Consider the following 27,480-nt stretch of genomic DNA (forward strand, 5'->3'; position numbering starts at 1 on the left):
TTCATATGCATGATCAAATACAGCATTTAATAATACTTTATCCCCGGTTATTTTTAATCTTTGAGATAATCTCTTTCTTTCTGGAAACCCTATTATTTCTACAGCTATTCTAATCAGAATCTTTAGGCTGCACTTCACCGAAAATAATAAACCTTAATAATTACCAGAGCGCAGCCTGGTTAGGTAGCAGGTCTTTCAAACCAGCTTCGCAAATGGCTGATTTTCAAAGGAAGCTACAACGTCGCACATCTGTCACATCCAGGCAGTATGAAAAGAATGCTCTCTGCTGCCAAAACATTGCCCGATATTGTGGGACTCTTTGAGAATTTTAATTAAAATAAAGTCATTTAAAAGGATTATATTAGAGCTTTTTCTTTCTTTACTGCCTGGAAGTGACGCATGTGTGATGTTGTACAACTATTTAATATCATCAGCCACCTCAGAGATAACAGTAATTTGCACTTCAAAAGGGTCTTTTCAGCTAAAGATCTCAAAACATTAATTAATCACACTGCACAATGCTTCTTTGATGAAAGTATTATTATCCCCATTCTACAGATGGGGAAACTGAAGAGCAATGACTTGTTCAAGGTCAGCGATAGTGGGAATTACTAATACACTTTCCTCCATAGTTGTAACATTGTCTAAGTGCAAACCAAAATTCAGGAAGTTATCACCTACTCTTGGGTTCTAACTTTTGAAAGCACGTTGGCATGTGCTTTTCCCACTAACATGTCCCTTCTCCACCATGGCAGCATCTTTTAAGTAGATTTTCTTTACTGAAAGGGTTGTGAGGCATTGAAACAGGCTGCCCAGGGAAGTAGTTGAGACACCATCCCAGGAGATTTTCAAAAGATGTGTAGATGTGGTGGTCGAGGACATGGTTTAATGTTGGACTTGGCAGTGGTAGGTTAGATTTGATGATCTTTGAGGTCTTTTCCAACCCAAAGGATTCTATGAGAAAGGATTATATGGAGAAGGATATAACTTCAAGCACTGAAGACTCAGTCTCAAAAGATTGCATACTGCCGAGAGCAAAGAGCCATATCACAAGGCAGGATGGTGGATGAGAATCTGTACCAGTAGAGCACACAGGTACCAGGAGGACAAAAATATATACCATTACTAGAGAAAGGTAAGGCTCATCATAACTGGTCTATCAGAACACTTTTACTTCTGTGAATTATGTCTGGAAGAGGTATCACTCCCTCCTATACTATTTATTTCTTCCACTAAGGAACTGTAGCTGGCATACACTCCTCAACTGTAGAAATAAAATTTAATTGTTCTGAAGGTACAGTTTTGATTTACTTGGAACAAACACACACCTTTTTCATTTGCAAAAGTCACTGGACATCTTTATATAAAATGGAGTTAACTTGTACCCATCCTCTTTTCACAGAGGTCTACCAAGGGATAGAGAGGGAAACTCACGAATCTACATTAAAAATGTACAATCCCTTGTGTCTTCAAAACTTTTAAATGAGCAACTGTATTATTTGTTCAGTTCCTGATGGATACCTCTTCACCTTTTCACACATCTTTTAAAACCTAGCACAAATGCTATGATAATGGCATTCCCCCACTTCCTCTCGTCTGTTCCCAGTACTTACAAACAATGTACAACTGTGCGTCCTTCTCCCCCGTTGTACTCCTCCTGCCACTTCTCCACCTGGCGGATGAGCTTCAAGAAGGAGCGCTTGGAAACTGGCGTGTCTCTGTACATGGGCCATCCCAGGAACTGGAACTGCTGCACCATCCGATAGCCATCTTGGGGCTGTAGGGATTCAGGGAACGAGCAGGAAAAAGAAGGAACAGCATTACTTATGGTCTATTCAAATGGTGTGTAATTTAGGTGTTTGCATCCGCGAGGGAAGTTGTTCAGCAGATCACCGCTGACAAACTACTAATGCAATTTCAACTGCCCTTGAGGAGTTATGACTTTTAATTTCCAACTGAGCTATTAGAACAAGAGGTTTTAAACAGAGGGCTATACAAATAGTCTAGAAGAGAGCAACAGTACAGCTGCAGGATCAAGCAAATAATTAATTAATATCATAGCAGGAAAGAGAGCGCTGCAATACAATTATATAACCTCTTTTTTTTTCATATGCTTCAGCATTTTGAAGAATGTTTGCGTGCTTCTGTCTTTTTTTACAGAAAGGTCAAAACCTCTCAAGATTATTTTGAAGTAGGAAATATTTTAAAAAGCAAATGAAACCCTCAGATTTTTCCTGCTTATAAAAACCTAACTACATTTTACTTTATTGTGTGCTACTGAAATAGTCAGAACCCCTCTGGTGAGATGTTACTGAACAGTTGCTTTATGGTGATTTAAAATAAAAAAGGAGCATAGAACAAGTGTTGGTGGCAGAAAATTACAGTCCTTTGAAAAGGGCATAATAAACACACACATGAAAACTGTTTTTGTAGCCTAGGATTTGCTACTTTCACTTCTGTGCAACGTGAGTGCATTTTAGTGCCACTTTTAAAATGAGCAATGCACAGAAATTTTGACAGTACAGTTTTTCCTCTAGAGTAAGAGGTAATAGAGAGAATGTAATATTAACACAATAAAGGAATAAACCAAAGTGGAAGCAGCATTAGATGTATTCTTCAATGGTTTTTGTCTGCTTTATGTCAAAATTTGGACTCTACTGGTTTCCTGGCCAGTTTCTTTCAGCTGAATGCCCCTCTCCCCAGATGGCATCAGCCAGGCCCAGCGCCTGCTAAAGCTCCCATTAACACTGTTGGAGTCTGTTGCTTTATGTTGCCACATTTACTGGCAATGCAAGGCCTTCATAATACAAAAGATGTATCTTGAAGCTTACAGTCTGCTCCCCTGTTTGGACATTAGTATCGCTGGGAGTGTTTCTGGGGGCCTTTCTCTCACTGTCCTGACAGCTCCCGGATTGCAGTGCAGTTCCCGATGTTTCTGAGTAGAGTGCTGCTTACTCCTAGTTATGGTTCTTCAGTGACTAATATCAGTCCATTGCAAAAGCTCTCTCCAACTGGATGGGAAGATCTGCCTGGTCTGTGGCTGAATCTTCTTTCCCCACTCAGCTTAAAGAGATGATTCTTCTGTCAACTTTATAGTAGCATAAAAGCTGGATATGAGAACTTACTTGGCCCTGTGAAGTGCTTACTTCTATTATAAAATGTGATAAATGTGATTAGTGGGATAAGATCTTCACTAAAAGTCTGAGACTGGTGTTGAAAAGCATGCCTGGTATTGGTGCACGGCCTTTGCATGACACAGGATGCAAATATGCAAGATGACTAATTTAAAATTCTTAAAACAGCACTGATTGCACTGTTTCTTGGCTACCACATTATCTGAATACTGCACTTATTCCATTTGCATTTCACGCACTTGAGATATTCATTAAAATATTTTGTAATTACACACACAAGGCCTTTTTCCCAATGATAATGGTGTGACCCATTATCCCATTGATGCTCTCAAATAAGTAGTCTGAAAAATGCGAATGGTTTTATGTGAGTTTGACTTTCTTTTTTTGTGTGACTTGAGTACAGCCAACTCAAATACTGATGCAGAATTGTCTTGCAAGTAACATCCTTACCCTGGCTGCATTATAAATTCGGAATATCCGGCTGATGATGTCTTCTTCTAAATCAGCTGATACAAACTCCACCTGAATAGGACCGTGTCGGTGTACTCCATTTTCCGGCCAGTACTGAGGACACAACTACAGAAGACCACAAACACAAAAAGCAGAGTTAATTATTTTTAATGTAATGCTTCCTCAATATACTTTTCTAGGTATTTTTTGTGCTACATTTATTGCAGAAATTCTTACACATTATCTTTATAAAATACGCAGTGCACCATCCTCCACTAGTTTAAAGCACTCTGATTTTACTTGTGCAGAACAAGTTTAAACAAATGTCTTTTCACTTAACTGACCATGCAATTGCATGCTGTTCTACTTGCCGTTCTCTGCTATTTGGAGTAGCACATTTCTGACACTCAACATCAATTCTTCAATACTGCATGACAGGACAGGGGAATGCTGTCAAATATTACCATATCTTGGAGACAGCGTAAAGCCCAACACCAAAGGCCTAGTATCTCTAACTATCCCCCAAAGTTGATAATAAGTCAAACTACATCAGAATGTGGGCTTTATATTACAAAGGGTACATCAATTCTCAGAACTCAGGATCTAACTTTCACACCTATTTCATGAGCAACTGATGATATTGGCATTTATATATATTATATAAGCTTTGCTTTGAATTTTCAGCAACTGCTTAATTTCATCTTACAAACGCCACCTGAAAATAGTAATTATGCTTTCCTTAGCGCTCAGAAAACATTACTTCTAGTTATCTAAAGATCACAAATTAACATTAGCATTATCTTGCACAGTTTTAGTGTCTAATAAAACCACAATGCCTCCATCCTGGAACCAATTATCCTCTCTCTTAATAATTTAAAGATTAAAACAACACTTTGCTTGGAATTACTTGAAGCTAGACTCTGTTTTCCAATTTTTTCCATAAAAACCCTGATGATTTATTTCCAGGGATATCCAGAGCAGTTCAAGCATATAGCTTTTGCAAGCATTCACCGAAATTAAGTATGAACTCATGAAATTTTGTTTGCTTGCAGAAGCATTGATCTCATATTTTCAACTTTATTTCATTCGGTAAAACAGCTGTGGTCTTCATTCTGCTGCATTGCTGTTGGTGATCCAGAGCTGAGCTGACAAATCATATCTCCTCCAGATGTTGTTTTGCATTTCTTATAACACTTATTCCTCAACAAAGCCATTTGGAAATGACTACATTTTAGGAAAACATAGTCATTTACTACATCAATTAAAAAGAGAACAGAATCTGATTTGCAGGAGTTCACTTTAACAAGTTAAAAACAGAATTTTCTAGTAGGAAAATCTATTTTCATTTATTTTAAACCCCCCACTTGATTCAGTCTGCTGAGCAAATTACTTTCCAAATATTGCCTAAACCTTACACAATTTTTTGTTATGAAATACACTAGTGTACAGGATAGCAGAATACAATACTGACATGCATACAGCTAATGCAAATGCCAGTGCTCACATCATTTAACATATGCACAATTTCGTACACATCTTTCAGATACATAGGAATACTGTTCAAACAGATCTTTGAAAAATGCTTAAATGATAATAAGCAGAGCTGTTTGCCAGTGATGTTTTAGAAAGCCAAGATTTTCGAGTTCTAAAGAAATCCAAAAGCATTTAGGTCTGAGCATTTTGCATGCATGTGATGCTAGCGACTCTCTTTAAGTCAGAGTCACTGTGAAGGGTTGAATTTAATTTCCCAATAGAGCATAACAATCCACATAAATTGTAATATCTAAATAGAAATGTAAACACTTCATATATACATAAATAATAATGATAACAGTAATTATTAATAAATCTGAATGTGTGTTTTTAATAAACTCTGCCCTCTTTCCACTTGTGTTTGCTCTGAGGGCTTTGAGATTTATTCCTAATGAAAAGATTGTTACTCACATTAGAAGAAAAAGGTTTAACATACTGCAGAGGCAGGTGTATTAACTGCATATCCCAATAGCTTTTAAAAGCCTGTGAGGCTAATAAATGCTTGAAATTGCCGTGAACTATTGTAAATTCAAAACACAGCCCACAAATTAAAAGAACTCTGTTCAGCAGTCCCTAGCAGTCTGACTCCCTTGAGTCTTTCCTTATTCACTCAGAAAATAATCTTAGACTCATGAATAAAAGTTTTGTCTTTCATTTCTATTTTTCTCCCTGTAGACAGTTAAAGGCTTGAAATCAGAAATTCAGTCTCTAAAATAGTGTGTGGAATTCCTACACATTCCTTTGAAAGACAAAACTGGAGATTAGTATGTTTTTAAAACAAATTCTTCATGTTAAAAAGAAATAAAGGAAGCAGTCTTCTAGGTATGAACAGTACTCAACCAAACTAAAAAGATTCTGGGTAATATCAAGAACAAAAATGACATGGAGTCTGCTATATAAAAAAATTGCTCTTATTTTAACCAAAAATTAGCGAACATTTACATGTTAAGGATCTAGATTACTGCCACCTTAATCCAGCAGAGGGCCAGTGCAATTCTTTGAAACCAAGGCAATTATATCTATATAAAAACTTGGAATTGCACAGTTGCATTCAGGCTCTAGGATGCTTAGTGATTAATGTTAGTGATTAAATTGCCAATCCAGTAGGTACGGTTTTCCAATTTTCTAAAGAACATGTACAGCATGCACAACTTTGTTGTAAAGTAATTACATTCCAGCATGCATTTCTTTGTCCCATTTCCTCTTCCGAAGGATGCGTAGTCTCCAATCTTGTTCAGTTCTTATCTTCTTGCTAACAGTGTAATTTTGTGTCAAACATAACACAGATTTTCAAGCTGGGAACACCGATTCCTGGTAAGCACACCAAGGTCATTGACCTGTTTCAGGCAAGCTAATGAGTAGCTGTTGGCTTCTGTTTATGACTTTTTATTATGAGTGTGTTTCAGGCTTGAGCCAGAAATCTACAACCACATGGTTTTGTTTTTTAACAGCTCTTCCCAAAGCATGTTTTGCTATCAGAATAAATTATGGGTGCATGCATTTATGTGTGTGTGCATTAATATTTTGGTGGAGAAGATGTGATGTTCTGATTTATTCCTCCTTCCCTATGTGTATCCGTAAGCTACAAATCAATTTTTTAGTATGTTAGTATTTAATGTAATTTTATAAAACTAATTACATCCTAAAGCTGTTCTGAAGCGCACACGTGCTGCAATGCTGAGGCGCTGGAACTTCTCTGTTGAACAGAGCAGTTTTTGAACTTACTTGTGCTGGATCCACGTCATTCAGCATAACTATTGAAGTGCAGTGATAATCTAGGACCAGTCTCCAGAAATCTTTGACAGTATTTGGTAACGGATGCTGTGTAACTATAAAGGCTGATGGTTGTTTATAGCTCTGCAAAGAAATAACAAGAAATGGTAAGAGAAGAATGGAAAGAGAAAAAAACAACTGTTTAGCAGAATGCCCTTAAGAGCCCCCAAATTTTAGGACTGAAAGCATTATTCCTATTTTCAATATAATTCATACATTATTTTTGGTTCTTTGCTGAGATCTTACATACTTGAAAATTAATGAACTGTATTTGGGCAAAACATAACTTGTGCAGATGTTATATTTCTGGAATTTATTTTATGCCACAGGCATAGAATAAAATCATCAGAGGATTTTGCCTCCAATGCAACCTCTACAACATTTTGAGCTACAGTTTTGGTTTGAGCTATTAATGGACAGATTAATCTTGGCCGTCTGCACAGAGCTGTTAATTTGAATGATTCCTATGAAAGGAAATATCTAGTTATTTTTCAGAAACATTGTTCAAATTCTGGTCTGTGCAACAGCAGTGAAGATACCCAGGGGATGCATTTCTGTACTCTTTCTTTTTTTTTAGTACCAGAGTATGTCATTGACTAAGCTGTTGGTGGAACTGTTAAATTGTGATTCTCATACTAGCATTTTCAGGTATGTCCTTGCCAGTGTTAAAGGCCAGCGTGACCATCTCGGGCAATTGTTGGGAGGGGTTGTCATTGCCTTCAAAGAGGGCAGGGAAGCCTCTACATGTGTTGAACTGAAGTTGTACTGCAACAGAGGTGCAAACTGATCAGCTATTTGCATCTTTCAGAGTCCTGCAATGTTTTCAAACATTCAGATCCTGGATAATGAAAACCATGCTTTCTGCCCCTTTCACTTGAAGTGACCATATTTAAAGGCTCATAAATGAGGTGGAAACTGATGGAAACTGAGAGTTTAGAGAGAGGGACAAATGTCTGCTCTTTTCCTTTAGTGTGGGTGTATTTCAGGAGCCTGACCAGGGCACGTTGGGTAGAAAGTCACCCTTCCTTGTAGCCTTTTGCACAGACACACTCTTGGATCCAGCTCATTGTTTCAAGAGTGAAGAAGGCAAGTGTTTTCAAAGCAAATACCGAGGCACTGCTCTTCCTGAGCAGTACTTTGCAGAACAAAACCATACTGAACTCTCTGGGAAAGAAGACACTTCAAAGGCAAGATTGCAAATTTCAGATCAAGGAAGCAACATTTAATATGAAGATACCACTGACCTATGATGAGAACCAAGAGAAGTCACTTAAACTTTTGTTCTTAGTTTCTCTAAATAGATAAACATAAAGATAATACATTTACCTTTTCACAGGAGTGTTTTGAACTTAGGCTTATTTTAGGAAAATGCTTTGAGAACTTGGAAAGAAAGAAATGCAAAAAATGATATAAACTGTTATTACTCTAGCTTCACTTTTCAAAAAGGCCATTTACAATGTGCTCATTCTTTTCTAACCTCTGCTTTCTTGTTGTTTATGTGTGTGTGACAACCATAATTACTATAGCTCTAAATTGTCAAAGATAGGCTATAAATATCTACAGACTCTGAAGGAGGTTTAAGTGTCTTTTTACTGATATTCTATTAGCAGGATTAGAATTACTCTAGATGCATTAGGAAAAAAATCCACACACACATGAAGAGGAACCATTCATTCAAACAGAAATAAACAGAAAGACTGAAGTAATGGCTTGTGTACTATCTTGTGCTGACAGACAATTTTTTTTTTGTTAATTACTGTTTAAATTAGAAACAAAGGGAACTGAAATATTGCTGGAAACCTTATTATCCCATTTAAGTGCCTTAGAGTTTTAATAGGTAACTCTTTTTTTCCTAGGCCAGATGGTTAAAAATTCAAGCACTAGGGAGAAATCTAGATACATCTAATTCATCAAAACTCCCTGACTTGCTCTCTGAGCATGGCTTTGGAACCTTGGCTTTGACATAACATATGTGGGATCCTAAATGTGCTTGGGAGCTTAAAGATTTTGTGCCATGTTTTTGGAAAATTAGCTAGAAGGATTTCAGCCTTGTGCTGACTCCACTTTCGGGCATTGCTCAGTTTGGAGGGCTCCTTATCCCCTTTTAGTTATTAATGATGTAGTGGAGACTTACATCCATCAGTGCAGCATTAATGTAGTTACTGCTCTCCCCATCTATCGTTATGAGGAAAGGCAGGCATCTGTCTGGAGGCAGAACATCCATACAGCGATTCTTTTCATGATTTCGTGGCAAAAGTGCTATGCTGCAGTCTTCCACACGCAGCGTTGGAGTCACCATATTTAAAGTCTTTCAAAAAGAGTAAACAATACAACAGAAAAATTAACACAGCAGTGAAAGCATCCCCAAGTATTTAAGAATAGATCAAGTCAGCATTCAGTTTCAGCGGGAATCAATATGCAGAGAAATGAAAACACATCACAGTCAGCAGGGTTTGGAAGCAAGAATCCTGGAAGCAAACATATTTGAAAAACAACCTCAAAGATAACTGCAGAGTAACCTTTCTGCTTTCTGGAGAAAGGACAGCGGAAGGAATTGACATAATTCCTGTGAGTAAAATGAAGATTTTACTACTACCTCATTGAATTTTTTATGATTTAGCATAATTCAATAGCAATTAGTGACAAGTTATCTTTCCTTTTTTGTGGCCTTTCCCCCCAGGGTTGGCCTCAAATTCACTTGGTTATAAGTCAGCACTTAAGTCTTTAGTATAGCTGAAAAGTGTAGCTTCTATGCACTGCTAGCCACAACTTACCCGAAATTCCTCTTTGATCTGGCTGGAGTTAGTCTGAGGATCCAGTTTATTCATTTCATAATAAACAGACCTAACTTGAGAAGCTGGAATAGACGTGTCCCCACAAAGACAGGCTTCCAGGATAGCATCATGGATAAATACATACTGTTCCTGGTAAAGCAATTAAAATAATTATTGATGATGGGAGATAATGCTATTAGTAATTTGGTAAATAAAAAGTAACAACTAATATGGTTGGCCCATTAATTCCTACTGACTTTACAAGCACTGAAGCAAGTCCAGAAAGAACAATAGCAATTCACAAAACTGTATCCCATTCAGTTAGAAATGAATATAGAAAGATTGGCTGAAACTATTCACAATTACAAACAGAAGTGCAGTAATGTAATGAACTCTGACTGTTTCTGGTTTCCTCACTCCCTTGCACAGTTCTGTAGGTACTGTTACATAACTGAGCCTCAACAAGATGAATGAATCCAGAATGAATTCTCTCTGGAAAGGAAACCCTCATGAGTTTCCCTTTTTTATAAAAATTTAAAACTTTTTTTTTTTAAACCATAATTTTTTTAAAACAATTTTAAAACTTTTTTTTTTTTTAAACAAAAACAAAGCAAACAAAACAAACAAACAAACAACAAACTAAACCAAACAAACTAAAACAAACACAACCTTAAATGCAGCATAACTGTGCCCTTGTTTGGACAGAAGTTCTTCAGATTTACGTGTGAACTATTTTCCTATATGTGATTGAATAAACTACCTTCTGGATAGTGCTTACCACAAACAGGCTCTAGTTTTATGGGCTAGAATAATAATTTTTATTGCAAAATGTAAGGCAATATTCTAGATTAACAATACCTCTGTTTGCACCATGTTGACTCTCCGAGATCGAAGCTCTCTCACACAATTGTATATGTCTACAACACCTTCTCTTTCTGCCATATCTAGCATGATGTCAATAACGATGAAGCACCCAGTTCTGCCAGCACCAGCACTAAGTAAAAGAAGAGTACAGTTAATGTTCAGCAGTCTATTGGAAAACTTTAAGTGCCAGGGTTCTTCTTGAAGGTATTTGACCAGTGGGATTACTGCTGAAATCAAGCCTTGCATTCAGGCTTTTGCAGGGTTTTAGAATCAGTTTTACCCATTCTTTTGTACTTCAGACGTTAAGTTATTGTGAGTATAGTGGCTTCAGCAACCTGTGTGGGGATCACACAGCACAGGAGAAGCAGAAGTATGTTCTGAGTTTACCGGACAACACAATGAAGGGATTTCTGCTCTGCCTACCTGCAGTGAACAACCAGAGGTCCAGCGTTTGGAGGGCTCTTGGATTTGACCTGCCGTACAAATCCCAGCAGGCCTGTTGCATGGTATGGTACACCATGGTCTGGCCAGCCAGTGAAATGAAATTGCCGAATTTCTCGAATCTCATGAACACCTCTCTGTTGAAAAAATAAGGGTAAAAAAGCAAGTTGGAATGTGTAATAAATTGGACAAGAGACATCATAAGAATGTAACTTTTAAAGCCTGAGCCTTGCTGAGAAACATCCACCCCCCACCAATACCCATATCTGTACAAGACTGTTGGAGAGCTTTCTGTTAGCTGGAAAGCAAGTTCAAAGGTTACATATCAACTGATTTCAAAGCCTTACAAGAAAATGGAGTGATTTATCACTAGGTTGATTAGAAAATTCTAGCAACAAGATTGAGGCTCATCTCTATATTTAAGTACTAGCTTGCTTTGAAAACTGCAACCTTAAGATGCATGCCATGATCAACAAACAGGTCAACAGCAAGGCCATGAACATTTAGCACAGATGAATTTTTTTCCCCACTGCTCTCCACAGGAGTTTTGCTGCTGACTTCAGGGAACCAGAATTTCAGCATAATTTTCCTTATCTTTTGTCTCCTTCATTGTTCTGAAAGAAACAGCTGAATAGTAAAGAAAACCTTTTTGCACCTCCAGTCATAGGGGCTGCATTTGTAGACCTCCACATGCTCACTCTGCAAGTGATTTACCACAGTCTACAAGGATATGGATATGGTGAGACAGGTATGAATGAGGAGCCGATCGTATAAGTGATTTCCCATGTGAATTTCTGGAGCAGTCTGGATATTAAAGGTGTGTATGCTAAGTATGATTTTCTTAGTGCTTGTATTTCCCCTTCCCCCTCTAAAAATGTAGCTGCTGGTATTTCATTCTCATTAGAAATCTACAGACCAGAGGCCATCATACATATTTCATAAGCAAACAGCAAAATTATGACATATCATCTCTAGGCTGGACTAAATGTCAATGATATTAATAACCAGTGGCTTATACTTTTTCTTCTTAAAGATGTATTTCCTGTCTTGATCTGGTTTGCATATAAAAGGTCTAATTTTCTTTGTGTAATAAAGTAATATAAACTCCCTAATTTATTGCTAGTATGCAAACTGAAAGAGTCGTGGATTTTCAATGGCTGAGAAATTTTGGCCATGCCAGCACTACTTGAGTGGAGTTAGCTGTGGTGTATCTTGGAGCCTTGACAGCTCAGGCTGGGCATCTGGTCAGAGTAGGAGTCTGTTCACTCTCATGTCTCATGGAAACAGTGCCACAGAAAAGCCAGCAAGGGAGAAGACAAAGAGTATGTGCAACACTGGTGTGGAATGAAGAGATCACGTCCTTGGAACAGAAATGGCCTTACATCCTAGAGAACAATTTTAAAATACACGGAAGCTCAGGAACAAAGTAATTTGTATTTTAGGATTGTTTAACAAACACATTCAAATACAATTTGGTCTCTGTATTCTGGGGATTTTAGTGTGTTAATTAACAATTATTTTTTTGGGCTAATGTAAGTATGGCCTCCAAGTCTGTAAATACCTGTGCATAGGTGACCTATCCATGTCCCAAACACTTTTATATTGTCCACAACAACTGCTCACAATTCCTCAAGAAACAAAGATCCCATACCAAAAAAAAAAAAAAAGAAAGAAAAAAGCCATGACGTGACTATATGAATCGAGGACTGAAAAGAATACCCTATAAAAACCTTCATGCTGTAGAAAGTCTTCATTTTCAAGCAATTTACAAGATATAAAATGCCCCCCCCAAAAATAATGTGCACAGCTGTTGCACAGATCAGAATATGTCCTGTGTATCTTGTGCATTAGCTTTGAAAATGCTGTCTGTCATGTTGACTGCATTTTTGTCTATCATTGTTGGTAACGTTCAGCAACTTAGAAAAGATTTTGCATATAGGGTACTTTTATAATGAGTTTGCTTATTATACCTACAAAAGAATGATTTTCATGTCTGTAGCTTCCCTGCTGGTTTCAAAACCCAAAATAGCAGCACAACTGCATGAATCATAAAAGCATATGCTCAGCTTGGAAAGATCATATTTTTCACTTTTTCTTTCAGCTGAAACAAACAGAAAATGGTGTACATTGCTAACAAACCCTAGGATGTTAAAAAATGTAGATCTTAATCCAACAAATACTTATGGTGCTGTTGTATGTTACTATTTGGGTAATTCATCTGAGTTAACTGTTGTGCTGTAACTCCAAATGAACTGCTTATATGTACAATGTAAAGCACATCTAGGAAGTGTTCCCCAGAATCAGAGTACAAACTCATGCTTGGTTTTCTTAGTTTTATCCCCCTACTCCTCTATAATCACCAAAGAGCCATTTGAAAGATAAAAATAAGAAAACCAAACAATTTATCTCCAAACTAATCAACTGAAATTGTATCTTAGAAGCAGGTATAAGAATGACAACCCAAAAATATGAAAGGTGGTCAGAAGGGACTTCTGGAGGTCTCCAGTCCAACTTCCTGCTCAGAATGGGTCTTTGGCCAACATTAGAACATGCCACCAGTGCCTCTGTCTAGCTGAGCTCTGAAGACATGCAAGAATGATGATTCCAAAACATTTCTGGGTAATTTGCACTGCACTACCCTCCTCCTGAAGTTAAAAAAGTGTGAAAAAATATGGAAAGTAAGGTAAAAACAAATGTACTTTACTCAAACCACACTAACACTGCTTTCAGAGGCTTGCTAAAAAGCTACCAACTATTAAAAGCAGTGTCTAAGTGAAATCTTTTCAGACAGAGATTTTTTTTTTTAAAGAAATAAAATGTTTAGCCTCTTTTATCTCTATCTGTTTTAATGCACTTATTCAAGACAGTTTGGTTATGATCAACTGTAAAATCCTTTAGGTCTTTTTTTCCCAGTCCTAGTTAAGAAGTGAAAAGCTAACATCAAAGCATGGCTTAAAATTTGCAGAATAGAAATCAACGAGTGCCTCATCTACTTCAAAGTATAGCCACCCTTTCTCATCTGTTTATTAAAAATATCTAAATGCAAGGAAACAACAGACTTGAGTGAATTCAATGTACAATATGTATAGCGGTAAACATGATACAATATTTCAGCTCATTCAAACTGCATAATTCTATTATCATTACCCTCAGGTTGCTGTATTGATGCATATTTAAGTATTAGATTGAAGAATAAAACAGGACAAAAACCTAATTCCTTTGTTACTGTGAATGTATGTGTGTACAGAGACCCTGTTGGGCCATCTTTTTGGCAGTTTCATCTACCTGGCTGTGGGATTCTTTGATGCTAAAGATTAAGTTCTTCAGCACCACAACTGAATACTATTTCATCATCAGAGAGAAGCAGTATATCCCAGGTACTGCAATGAAATCAAAGGGAGTTTTCTAATATAGTTACTTGAAAGTTTACTCATGAGGCAACATTACTTCAGTATGTCATTAGGAATGTCAAGTCTTCTAAAGAGGCTATTTCCTCCTTGTTCTGCAGCTCAGATATGTCTTGATACATACAATCAAAACACTTCTGTTCTTTCATGAAACTTGTAAATAAAAAGGCTGAATTGACACAAAATGCAAAATACTCTTCCACATGAAGTAACCCTGCTTGTTTTCACTTTCAGCAGGTACCCTATTTGTTAATTGTACATTGTCCATATAGTATGAGCTGTTTGAGAGAGCTGCAAGATCTATGAAGCATCAAACAAACACATGACATTATTCTAATAAACAGCAATACCAAATGCTGATTGGAACTGTACATAAAGATGGATTCTGCATTACAAATGAATTTGCCTCGAGGACATACTACTTTGTTCCAGAAATGTCTCACTGTTGACCAGGAACACTCTGGTCCAACAGATCACTGCATTCACCACCACGGACTTCTGAATAATGGTGCATGTAGCCTCCGGTACAGACAGAAAATGATTGTGGTGAACATAAGATGGGAAAACAGCACGAATGTGTTTTAAAATTGATTGCTGGGAGGGAGGCTTCGATTTTTCCTACACAAGGAACATCACTTTTCTAACTCAGGCAGGGGCCAAGAGTGATGAAAAAACGCAGAAAAGCGGCTGCATTTAAAGAAGAACACAGTGTACCATAAGAGGGCGCTAGGTGTTTACCCAAAAAATAGCTATGAAAACCAGAATGTCAGGTAACAAATATAACTTTCCCATGTTGAATCTGTATCTAAGTCACTTAGGCAGATACCACAATATTTAAGAAAAAAAGAACTTCGAAACTTACCTTTTCTACTGCAAATGTTCGAATTACATATTCAGCGAGGAGTTCTGTTTCTATTAGGGTAACTTTAATGTCTTTATATATCTCTGTGTCATCTGGCCAGTATTTGCAGCATTTAACCTTTAAAAAAATATCAGAAAAAAAAAAAAAAGGATAATTTATTTTAGAAGTTTCATACTGAATCTCTTCTGTATTCTTTGCAGTGGTTTATGTTTTAAAATACAATCATGTGCAAAACAGTCACACTTTCTACATGTGGAAATGATTCATGTTTAAGGGACATTAGCTCATTTTTTAAGACAGCATTTTTGTGTTGCAGGTAAGATTTTTTCAGTTTTATAAAAGTAATGTGAATTTGTACTGAACACAAGAAATACTTATACTGTGCATAACTCAGTTACAGAAACTGTTAATTTTTCATGCTTTCCAACTGAGGGTGCATCAAGGGTGTACATGTAGAGGGACGACTACCACAAGAAGCCTTTTCCCCCTGTCTCTTGTTGTTGATTTGTTTCAAAAATACCTCATGCCTTTTAAAATGAAAACGTGTTTTTAAGAAAGGAAGGATCTTCTCTACCGTCAGAGAAGTATCTGTTTGCTCAGATTAAATTTCTGAAGGACCTGTTGAGAGTTCAAATGGCAAAACTCAACACATGAAGTCAAGAGATGAGTTTTACGTCTCGGCTTTAACACCAATTTGCTAGATGACCCCAAAGACTGTTGGTGGGATTCATCTCACTTAGCTCAAATTAGGAGAAGTAGGATGAATACCTTCTAGAGGTGCCTTTATTTTTGTTAACTATGAGAAGAGTCTAGTCAACTGCCTTAGTCTAGGTGTTTGGCTTGATGGCTAATGTTAAGTGAGATGACCCCCTTTCCCACGTACTGACCTCAGTTGGCTTCTGGAACTGTGTGCGCTTGGCAAACTTATCCTGGGATATGGACATCATAGAATCATAGAACCACAGAATGGCTTGGGTTGGGAGTGACCTTACAGATCACCTCGTTCCAACCCCCTTGCCATGGGCAGGGACACCTCCCAACAGACCAGGTTGCTCCAAGCCCCATCCAGCCTGGCTTTGAACATTTCCAGGGATGGGGCATCCACAGCTTCCCTGGGCAGCCTGTGACAGTGCCTCACCACCCTCATAGTAAAGAATTTCTTCCAAATATCTAATCTAAACCTACCCTCTTTTACTTTCAAGCCTTGTCCTATCCCTAAACTCCCTGACAGAGTCCCTCCCCAGAGGGACTGTAGCCCCTCAGGTACTGGAAGGCTGCTATAAGGTCCTTGGAGCCTTCTCTCCTCCAGGCTGAAAAACCCCAGCTCCCTCAGCCTGTCTTCATGGGAGAGATGCTCCAGCCCTCTGATCATCTTTCTTGTCCTCCTCTGGACTTGGTCTAGTAGGTCCACGTCCTTCTTGTGCTGGGGGCCCCAGAGCTGAGCACAGTAGAGCATAGGGGGAAAACCACCTCCCTTGACCTTCTGGCCACACTTCTTTTGATGCAGCCTAGGATATGATTGGCTTTCTGGGCTGCAAACACAACACTGCTGGCTCATATTCAGTTTTTCATCCACCAATACCCCCAAGTCCGTGTCACAGATGGAAAGAAGGTGGCTTTTACAAAATATATTTAAGATTTTCTGCGCCCCGGTGGGATCTAGATGGGATGAACTTCACAATATTTAGCATGTTCAGAAAGGAAGCATGGACTCTGTTATTGCCTAAAGCAGGTAGCTGTGGGGATTGAATATTTCAATGTAGTTAGCTGACACAGCTAAGAATATTCTCCTCCTTCTCATTTGGGTGGGCAAGACGGTGGGTGGGGAAGCTAACACATTGCTTTTGTATCTGTTTTATTCTGCTGTATCACGGTAATAGCTATGTTATCATCACTGCACCTGGCCATTGTCCAGTAGTGCAGTATGGGCTAGGAGTAGCATCTGTTACACATCTGCTGCTTGCAGCGTTTTCCTCTCTCTTTCTCACTGAAGGGAAAATTTAAAACTGATCTTTCAATACATGTAAATACACAGGTTTGCTTAAATATACGCTTAAATTTGCTGGGTCAAAACACAGACTTCAAATTTTGAATGGAAAATGGCAAAAGAAAACAAAAAATTAAACTTCACAACTGTTAGAACATTTCTCAAACCCCTTTTCATGACAAAATATTCAGGTTATTACCATGCCTAGTCATGAATAAAAGATAAAACTGAAGTATGTACATATAAGCATACAGTGAAAACTGTAAAGCACAATTCAAGTGATTTATTTATACCAAATCCAGGTTCAGTGTATAAAGGATTATGCAGCTGAACCTTGCCCTGTTGGGCAGAAGAAAGTGCTTTATCACAGTAGTTTCTAGTGATACAGCTGATCATCACCTATAACCCTTCTTTAGTGTCTGGACAGCAAACAGGCAACATTAGCTGATAGCCTCAGAAGTCTGTCAGGGCAAAGTAGCTCTGACCCTTCTCCTGACTTGTTAGCAGGATAAAATTTAAATCTGAATAAAACTGTGTGAAGGGATGGAAAAACACAGCCCTACATCAGGATCCTTCCCAGGTAAAAGAGTTCATCATAACACTCTGGTTGTGAGGCCTGGCTCTCAGCCACAGAGCTGTACAAGCATCCTGACAGCTCACTCCTGCTTACAGAGCTGAGGGAAAGCTCCTTGAGAGCAAATCTGAAGTTCAGGCAGCTATTAGCAGGTTTTTATTTATTTCTCTATGCCTGTCTTCAGATCCAGTAACCACATTAGTATCAGGTACAAATAAATAAATAAATAAATACATAAATACAATTATTTTCTTCACATTTCATCTGGTATTCAGCACAGTTGCAGGACAATTTGCAAACACCGGGTTATACAATTGCCTTCCATAGGGAGAGGCTTGAAGGGCACAAAACCAGGCAGGGCGTCAGTTTGCAGAAGATGGTTTCCATCAGCCAAGGGCCCCTTGGCACACTGAGGGACAAGCCCTAAACCTCAGGATTGCTGGCAAATGCGTGTTCCCCTCCCAAGCACATCTATCAGCGATAAGCAATGAACAACCATTTTAAAAGCATTAAATGTTGCTGCAAGCAGTTTCGTAGCTGCTACTGCTATCTATTGTTGTGTCTACTTGATATTTATTCAGATCTTATCCTGTTTAGACGGATTTCCAGAAACTCTCTGATAGAAGCTAAGTGAAACGCATTGAATGCTCATTGTTTTGTTTGTATTGTCAAAAGAATCCAGACAATTGACATTGTTCAAATCCCTTAGGCCAGCAAACTGAGCCTTCACGGTCACTGCTGGGAACTCTCTGGAATGGGGCTTTCCCACCTACAACTAAAGATGAGTTTTTTTACTCTGCATGCAGAATAAAGCAACTCATGCTGCCTCTGGCCTGGAGCCGCCCACCGAGCACCCCGTCTCTGGAGCCAATTTCCTCTTTCTGCCTGCTCAGTGATCCTTTCCATAGGTGGAACATGAACCACGCAAACACGGCCAACGCACGTACAGAGGAAACAGCTGCTGCGGTGGTCCTGGTAACAGCACCACTCATCAGCACGTCCTTCTGTTGCTAACTTTAGCCTTGTTTCTTTCTGATGGGTGCCTGCCATCCTCAAACAATTCCAGTTTAGTAAAATAAACAATCAGGGGAAAAAAAACAACAACACCCTAGCTGAATTAAATTGCTCAGCCTTGAAGGAAAACATGCCTGTTTCTAACTTGGTAAGTCTAGACAGTCTGGATTATGACTAAGAACCGGGAACATTTGGAAAGACCAATTTAGAAAAGCACAGGAGTCCCCACCTTCTTACGCCTCAACTGCTGGATTTGTTTCCCCCTTTTTTAAAAACTTTATTTAAGACGATCCAATGGAATAATTAGGGAAGCACTGGGGGGATGTTGCACAGAAGTTATAGCCTCCTGCAGCTTGTGCCCGTAGGGGATACTGTACTGCACAGGGGATTTGGGGCACGGAGCAGACTGGAGCAGAGCAGAAGGATCCATGACAACACAATTTCCTGAAAACTCTCCCAAGTGGAATTGGGGCTGTAACAGCTGTGGGAAAGGTGCCAGAGCCGCAGTCGTAGCCACAGACCAACACTAACTGATTCACTCACTGTGAGGAAAAAAACAACTTTTTTCTCCCCCCCCCCTTTTTTTTTTTAAAAAAAAAAAAAATTGAGCTTTTTTCCTACTTTTGGTTTTGGCTCTTGTTCTGCAATGCTGCTGCACGTGCTGAGCTTTAGACATGGGAACTCTGTGGACTCCTGATGAGCCAGAAGTTAAGTAAATGCTTAAAGACCAGTTTCCTATCCCCTCCAGGGATTCTCAAATAAAGAGGAAAGGGTCTTAAAGAAAAAAGTAGATTAAATAGTGTAAACTGAAATCACACTTATAAATGTTTATTGGACCAGGGCTTTTGTTTGTACAGGGAAAGGCAATTGCAACAAAATAGAATATGGTTTTATTCATCAAATACGAGAAACATTGCTGGCAACATATGTTTGTTCATTTTTTCTTTTTAGCACAGCTTTAGCTACTGTGTCTTGATTAATCTCTTTCCCTTTTTATAAACATTTGGTACGTATTTTACAAAAAAACTACTAACAGAAGGTTTAGCTAAATAATTGATACATGAATCCAAAACTGAATATTAAATGCATTAGATTTTTTTTTTTTTCCACACAGTTGCTATCATAACTGTAAATACCGGCCACAAAGTAGAAAACATAATTTTGAAATCTCATCTGAGCAGATCTATAATTGAGAGTTTGTTCAGATACACCCCACATTTACATCCTAACATGTTGCCAAAAAATACAGATGTTCATCACAAGATGAGATAAAAAGGGTGATTGCCAGAGACATAATGAAAATGCTTTGATTTAATCTATTCATCCCAAGGTACACTGTCCAATTGTTCCAAACATGTTTATTTTACTAATAATTTGAGAAATTTGGAGAATATGATTATCTTCTTTGACCTGCCCCCCCTCTCTCCCAAATCTCCCAGCAAAATTGTCTAATGTGGGAAAATAAGAATTAAAAATGAAGGTGGAAAGTTGTTCTCGCTACTTCTAAATATAACAAACAATGCAGGCAGTAGATAGATAATGAACACAAATTGTGACTTCCGAAGCTGTATACTTAGCCATTTGGCAATGTGACACATCTAGCTACAGGCAGTATGAAAGCCAGGACAGTAATTCATTTACTTAAAGGTTTGGAATAGGAGGAATATTACTGAATTAATATGTGAGCTGGCTGTGAAATATACTTTGTAGTTCCTACAGAACAGTTTAAATAACAGTGATTATTCAAAGTTTCCAATTTCATTTGATTCTGAAATATTCTTAGCAAAAAGGTGGTATAACTGGCTATGCACTGCATGGATTGTCATTAGTGAAGAGCAGTATTATATATTCTAATTTAAAATTAATCCCGGACTAAGTAATGATGATAAGTCAGACATAAATTTTGAAATGAAACCTCTAGGATATAAAATGAAATAGCCAATCAAGCTCACTGGTGAAAACTTTTAACAGGTTTTGCAGGTATAACTAAGATAACATCATATACTTTTATTTGGCTGACTGGAAATAAAAGAACATCCAACAAATGAAAGTATTTTTATTTAAATACTTTTCAAACAAAAACGTATTGTGATTAAGAACATTTTATTAGTTATAAAACCACCTTTGACAGGAGATAAAATCCAGTCCTTTTGTTCATTTTCTTTGTTTGCTTTTGAGCAGGTCAGTTAATTGATCTATACCTCATTTCAGACTTCTCTAAAATGAGGTATGGAAGAGTATTGTGCAATGCAAAATTTAGGATACCGTTCTGCACTGTCAGATGAATGGGTCTGTATAAAGGCAGACAAAAGTCTTTCTGTGGTTCACAACTCCCAGAGGGTGAGAGATCCCTATGAATTTTACTAGCTCAGTCTAATTTCTTCCAGTGATGACTCAGAGCTGATATCATTCTCCACCTCCTGCTGCCCTGTGTTACCCCAGCAGTGCAACCCTAGGTTGCCTACGGTTCTCATTCAGCTGCTACCCGGGATAGTTGGCTATCAGGACATGCCCAGTTGTAGCAATACACTTACTGCTTTCCTCCTGGAAGGATCAATGAAATCCATTTGTTCTTAAAAATCACATGTGCTGTTAGTATAACATCAGCCTGGCAGCTTGGATTAGGTGAAATTAAGATGACAGGCTGATGGTGGGGCCATACTTTGGCCATCAAACAGAATTAGTCTGGGAGAATTGCTTTAGGGTAAAGGTGACCCAAGGTAAAGCTGCTTGTAGTGTTCCTGCCTTTGTAGCTAGTAAAAAAGAAGAACATGGATTGTCCCTATTTCATTCCTTGTGTTTAGGCAATTGTCTCCCACTGTTTATTAAAAAAGGCTGTAAATTAGTGCACTTTAGTACAGCCCTGGCGGAAAAAAGGCTGAGCACAGAGCATGTGAGAAGGGTAGCCTTATGCCAAGATGAAGAATTATCTGGAGCTTCTCAAGCTTGTCTTAATCCCTTACACAACTGTGAAATCGTGGGCATAATGCTCAGATCCTGTGCTCCAAGGACCCGATGTGCCTGCATTGAGCAGCACAGCCCGTGCACTGAATCATGCTTCCTTTCCAAGGACAAAATCATGCCATAAGTTGAGCTACAGAGCACCACTGAGTTAGCTGGTTGCCTTCTGGCTCTAAAACTTGATCATCTGATGTCAGGTTAGAAAGCTCTACGTGCTGCTTTACAGTAAAACCGTGTTGGCGTCTCTAGGATACTCCTTCCTTCACAGAGAGACTGAGAGATCAATTTCATGAGACTACTGAGTTCAGCAGACCTGCAGTGATGAAGCCATTTTGTCAGCCACGGCGTTTCAAAGTGGAACTCGAAGACCTCTTTGCAAACTGTACTTTTACTTGCATCCTATACCCTGGCAGTACTTCAGCAGCTAGCCCAACAAGGGGTCTGTGCATTTGTGTATCCTTAAAACTGTTTTATGTATTTTGCAAAATGAATCATCTCGATTGAACTAAGAAGCTTTACGATACTAATCTTCATTGATGAGTATTCTCTGAAGTATAGCTTTTACTGGAAACAAGAGAAAGTATCAAAATACTGAGACCTGAAACTATGTTTGCTGTGAGTGACACGGGACAGTGCTGACCACTCGTAGTTTGATGTCCTGTTTGACAACATCAACATTGCCAATCTGGGGACATCTTTATTAAGTGATTAAAGAGTTCTTCCTTCTCTTTCCTGGAGGATAACAGCCAATTTTTATTTATTTATTAATTTTTCCCTAAGGGTTCCTCCCCTGCAGCACACAAAGGAATAATGCCAACTTGTTATTTCTGGTTAGAGGTCTAGAAAGCTAAAATCTGTTTTGACTACTAGAAGGGTTCACTGACTTGGAAGATTAAGAATAGTTTCAAATTACAATTGTTTACTTTCTTATCAGTCATACTCTGTAATACTACAGCCTCTACTGTATCCAACAACAGACACTGGAGTTACAGTGAAAGCAAAAGTAAAACAAAATGACTGAACATATATGTATGAAAAGAACAGGTCCCAGGTTTTATGGATACCTGCAATTAAGAATTAAAATATCTCTATATGGGGAAGGACAGTATTTATAGGTTTTTGAAGCTGACACTAGCATTACCTAGAGGTAGGGAAGGGTTTAATGCAGAAAACTTTCTCCCTCTCATGTACAAAATGTGTTTTCTTTCTTTCAGGAGAAAAGTTTAAATAAAATCTTAGTCACCACTGTGCTAACAAACGCTTTGGCACATCTCCTAAGGAACACTAATGTCAGTATCTCAAACTAACACCAATATTGGTAATTTGGCTTATCACATTTAGAGGCCATTTCAATTATATGGAGTGTTCTTCCATTTATACTAAACACAAACATGCTCTTTGTGGGACGTGTTATAGAGTTGCTCTGTTTCACCTCTGCGATATCCTTCTAATGGGTGATCTGAATCTTAAATACAGTTTGAATTTACCTTTGTTCATTAGATGGTTATTCTGCATGAAGATTCTCAAAAATCTGAATTACGTAACTGTGAGCTTCATAATAGGTTTGTATCAAAATAATCCTGTTTTATTCTAAGAGGAGGTTAAGTCCATTGGAAATTTCATACAGTGCTAGCATTTGTGTTGATGAAGTTAACTTAGAATTTATTGTTTGGTTATAGCAGTCTGCTTCAGTGAGAAGCCTCTGGACAGGACTTTACTTGACAAATTTTCTTGGATGTCTGAGAAATAGACCATCAGGAAGATCTGAGGAAGACTCAGTTCAAGATGAAGAGTTCTGGATTTTTTTTTTGTTGAAGAAACGTGTTTGTATTTCTTTTAGAAATGTCTCTTGAGTGCTGACCAAGGTTGCACATGCTGAGCACGCCAGGCCCAAGCACAGGCACGTATGACTGCTGAGGACTGGGCCCACACAGAGTCTTCCCTGGGAAGAATCACTCTTCTGATTTTATCTTACAACAAAGAACATTTTTTTTTTTTTTTAAACAGCAAGCAGTAAGGAGATGCTCCCTCTCTGCTAGTTGCTACATTTGACTCCTGTATGGGTTTTTTCATTGTCATGTAGACCCCCACTTGTTTTACGCATGAAGAGCCATCAACATTTTTGCAGCAAAGCAGATGAAAGTGCCATGTATGCCCAGTCAAACAAGCAAACAACCAGCTAAGCCACCAACTTTTGCTGTTCTTTTTCCCTGTGCATATCCAGCCCTGATGGCTCCTGGGTAGGGAAAGTCACCCAAGAGGAGTGTGAGATGGCTATCGGAAAGCACAGCACTCCTCAGGGATAAGATGATGGTGAGAGGCTGTTGTGGTAGTGCTAAGGCACATGTATGGGCTATTTGCCATCCCATGGCTGACCTTCATTCCCCTGTTTGCCTCACATCCATTCTGTTGTTGTCAACCTTGCCTCCTTTCAAAGAAAAGGGCCTTTTGTGTGCTTATTAACACTATTAGCACTGGCTGTTTTCTAATTCTGGATAATAATTGTGAAACTCTAATTACTGTAATTATGATGCTCCTGGGGTGAGGTTTTATTTTTTATAATCATTTCTAGTGATTTTTTGTAAATACTTCGTTATATTAAAAGCATGATAGACAATCATGAGTCCTAGCAGTGCATTTATATATCAACCACCTCCACCCAATTTCATCAGTGCACTTCACCATTTATTAATCAGATATTACTAAATTCCTCCTGCCTCAAGCGAAAACAAGGAGTGGGAGAGAAAGTGACTACTGACAAATGATAAATGATGTGACATGCCACGTTTGATTCCGCCAACCAAGTATCACTACCAGCCTAAGAAGAGCAAAGATGGAAGTGACAGCAAGATGACACAATTGAATGTATTCTAAATCCAGTGTAACTCTTTAAGGAGGAAAGAAAAGTTTTTATGTGTACAAACACTGAAACATTTCAAGAAGCAACCTGAGACTTTGGCCAGTACATAAAGACTTTGATCCAGTTCCCATAGCTTCCCACACAAGGATCCAGCTGTAAGAGCAGCCTCTTGGAATAAACCAGATGTTATCATGTGTCTCTTGTTGGGAAACCAAACATCCCTACACTGGTTGGATAAAAAAAAGTTCTGTTTCTTCTACAATAAGCCACCATAGTATGCTAAACCTCTTGGGAAAAGATGTCTGAAATTACACTACTATCTTCAGTTGCTCTATCAATTAGTAACAGGAACATGAAGGTCTCTTGCATTAATGTAATCTAAAATACATTTTTTTTTAAAATGGCCTATAGTCACATTGATTTATTTTTATGAGTCTTGTTCTTGCTTTTTAACTGTTAGTCTGTGGTTTGGAAAACGTTGATTCTTGCATTAAAATATAGGTGTATTATACCGCTAATTACTTATCATGCTCTTCTTGCAGACTTCATTGAGAGAGGGAAGTTGTTGACCCCAGCATGAAGAAGACAGAGACTTTTTATCTATCTTACAAGGGTTGCCTACTTATTCATTTTTCTGTAAAAGTTCTTAAGTCAACTTAGACCAATCTTAACTAAAAACCCCTTCATCAGCTGTTATCAAAGAACTGTTCATGCAACTCAGCAACGATTTTTCTAAACGACTGTGAGACCTCATTTAGATTTTTAATAAACAGTCACATTCTAATGAGGTCTTCATAAAACTGACTAAATATGTTTAGAAATCATTAGCTTAAATTACCAGTACAAAAGTCTCCTTAGGGAGCCCTGCAGATTTTGTGATAAGACTTCTGGCAGATGGATTGGTATAACAGCACAAGTGAGTTCTGAGTTTCCACACAAGCAGTGTAAATGTGAGTGACTGGGTAACAGGCTACTAGATAAAGAGCTAAATGTCCCTCAGGTGGGTTCATTAAAGAGAGAAAACAATCAAAACACATTTCTGTGCCATTTAAATACCAGGTGCACAGCAGTCTGCAGGTGCCAGAAACACTGACAAGGGTCCCTTGCTGGAACACACAAGAGCTTAAAGGGATGCATGGTTTTGACAAGTATGCCTCAAATAATGACAGATATTGGCAGATGTACCCAGACCCTGCTGGAGGGTAATGCAGGGACTGAGTCATTTGCAGCAGGTGCTTGCATTAGGGACAGCCTCATGGTGATTCCTCTATCCGCAATTAAAACAGTCCTGATGCATAATGCTCCAGGGCAAGAAGCAAGTTCCTAGCACTGATTTAATGACTACCCAGCCAGTCCTGGTAAACAAATACACATACGCCCCCTCAATGATTAATTCATGAAGGACATACATTGTGTGGCAAACATGTTAAATAGATACTCCTCTTTTCTGAAAACATAAAGGCATTTTCCTCCTTGACTTACACTGGGCAAGAGTTTTTAAAAATATATAAAATAATAAGCCCCTGTAAATCTTAGACGAACAACAACTCTTGAAATAGAAAACTTTAAGGTCAGGAAGGTTACAAGATTTGCCCTGCAGGAATGCTACCAAAAAGCCCATTAAAATCATTACTAATCAAGGTGGCACAGAGCTTGTGTTTGGGATTGAGGGAGAGATGGTGTGTTAGTAATGATGGTTCCCACCCTGGGAGTAGGACAGAAGCACCAAGAGGGAAGTGACTGTGTTGTTTTGTGGCTCATACCATCTGATTTCCATTAAAAGCTCATTTTAATTTCTGCTCTCTAATCTCACCTATGTTGGCCACCAGAGAAAGCAAGAACAAAGTCATTTCTACCACTGTCAGAAACAAGAAAACAAGAAAGCTGCAGATCGGTATCCCACTAGGACTCTTGCACCCTGAAGAAATCTCCACAGTGGCACAAACTGTTGCTTGCTGCTAAGGGAATGTGCGACCCAACTAAATGTTGTGAGGGGAGGCCACAGTGCTGGCACTGAGACTGGCACCTCCCTGGGTGACACCTGACAGGTCATGTTAATTGATGCTTTCAGATATGGACTTCAAGAAAACAGCATGTGGTTTCACATACTATGCTACGTTTGTTCTAAGGTTTGTTCATCCATCCCCTGAGAGCATCATTTTTTTGCATGCTTTGTTATTTATGAATGTGTACAAAGCTTTAACAAATTTGTTGGAGAGTTTTCTATTTGTACAGATTCATCCATGTTGAATTGGTATGTGATCACCCAACTATTTCTCCCATCCTTTTCAATCAAGGGACTGAATTTTTAAAGCAGCCTCCATGATCCTTCTTTGTCTCTGCAATTAGTTGTACACTTGTTCCTGCAGCAGGTGTTAATTGCCGTCACAAATCCTACTTTTTTTTTTTAATATCTAAAAATAATAATTGCACCTGATCTGTTGGCAGGCTTGGTCACACAGATATCTAAATGTTAGGATTTATAGTAGCAATCAACCAAGGACATAAAGAAAGATAAATTGAGCTTGTAAAACTGGACTTGTTAAAAAGGAGACAAGATACAGCCCTTTGACTCACTCTACATAAGGAGTGCTCTCTCTCCTGGTGCAAACACCACAGGGCAGAGGGATATCAGCCACTCAACCAGCATGAAATTAAAAACACATCTCAAAATCATGAGGCTCACACCAAGATACATGTACTTCATGTACTTGACTTCTTATTTCAATGTTTTGATTTACAATAATGCAGTACTTGCAATAAAAGCAATGACTTTTTTTTTTTTTTCTCCCATGTGAAATGAAAGCAATATGCCCAGTTCCCAAACAACATCCCAGGTGAAGACT

At 38.4% G+C, this 27,480-nt stretch overlaps 1 protein-coding gene across 10 annotated transcripts in view; it reads right to left on the reverse strand.

The window, feature by feature from the left end:
• The window catches only part of PTPRM (protein tyrosine phosphatase receptor type M), a 465,329-nt gene that overhangs the window by 5,949 nt on the left and 431,900 nt on the right, over nucleotides 1–27,480 (reverse strand). For all 10 annotated transcript variants that reach the window (XM_032181299.1, XM_032181298.1, XM_032181296.1 and 7 more), the window contains 8 exons: nucleotides 15,239–15,355; nucleotides 10,952–11,106; nucleotides 10,523–10,658; nucleotides 9,665–9,814; nucleotides 9,025–9,198; nucleotides 6,843–6,974; nucleotides 3,585–3,710; nucleotides 1,614–1,777 (listed from right to left, as the gene is read on the reverse strand). In XM_032181299.1, the coding sequence (XP_032037190.1) occupies nucleotides 1,614–1,777; nucleotides 3,585–3,710; nucleotides 6,843–6,974; nucleotides 9,025–9,198; nucleotides 9,665–9,814; nucleotides 10,523–10,658; nucleotides 10,952–11,106; nucleotides 15,239–15,355 (1,154 nt within the window). The remainder of the gene's footprint in view (nucleotides 1–1,613; nucleotides 1,778–3,584; nucleotides 3,711–6,842; nucleotides 6,975–9,024; nucleotides 9,199–9,664; nucleotides 9,815–10,522; nucleotides 10,659–10,951; nucleotides 11,107–15,238; nucleotides 15,356–27,480) is intronic.

The sequence above is a fragment of the Aythya fuligula genome, chromosome 2, assembly GCF_009819795.1.
Source record: "Aythya fuligula isolate bAytFul2 chromosome 2, bAytFul2.pri, whole genome shotgun sequence".
Taxonomy (NCBI): Eukaryota; Metazoa; Chordata; class Aves; order Anseriformes; family Anatidae; genus Aythya; species Aythya fuligula.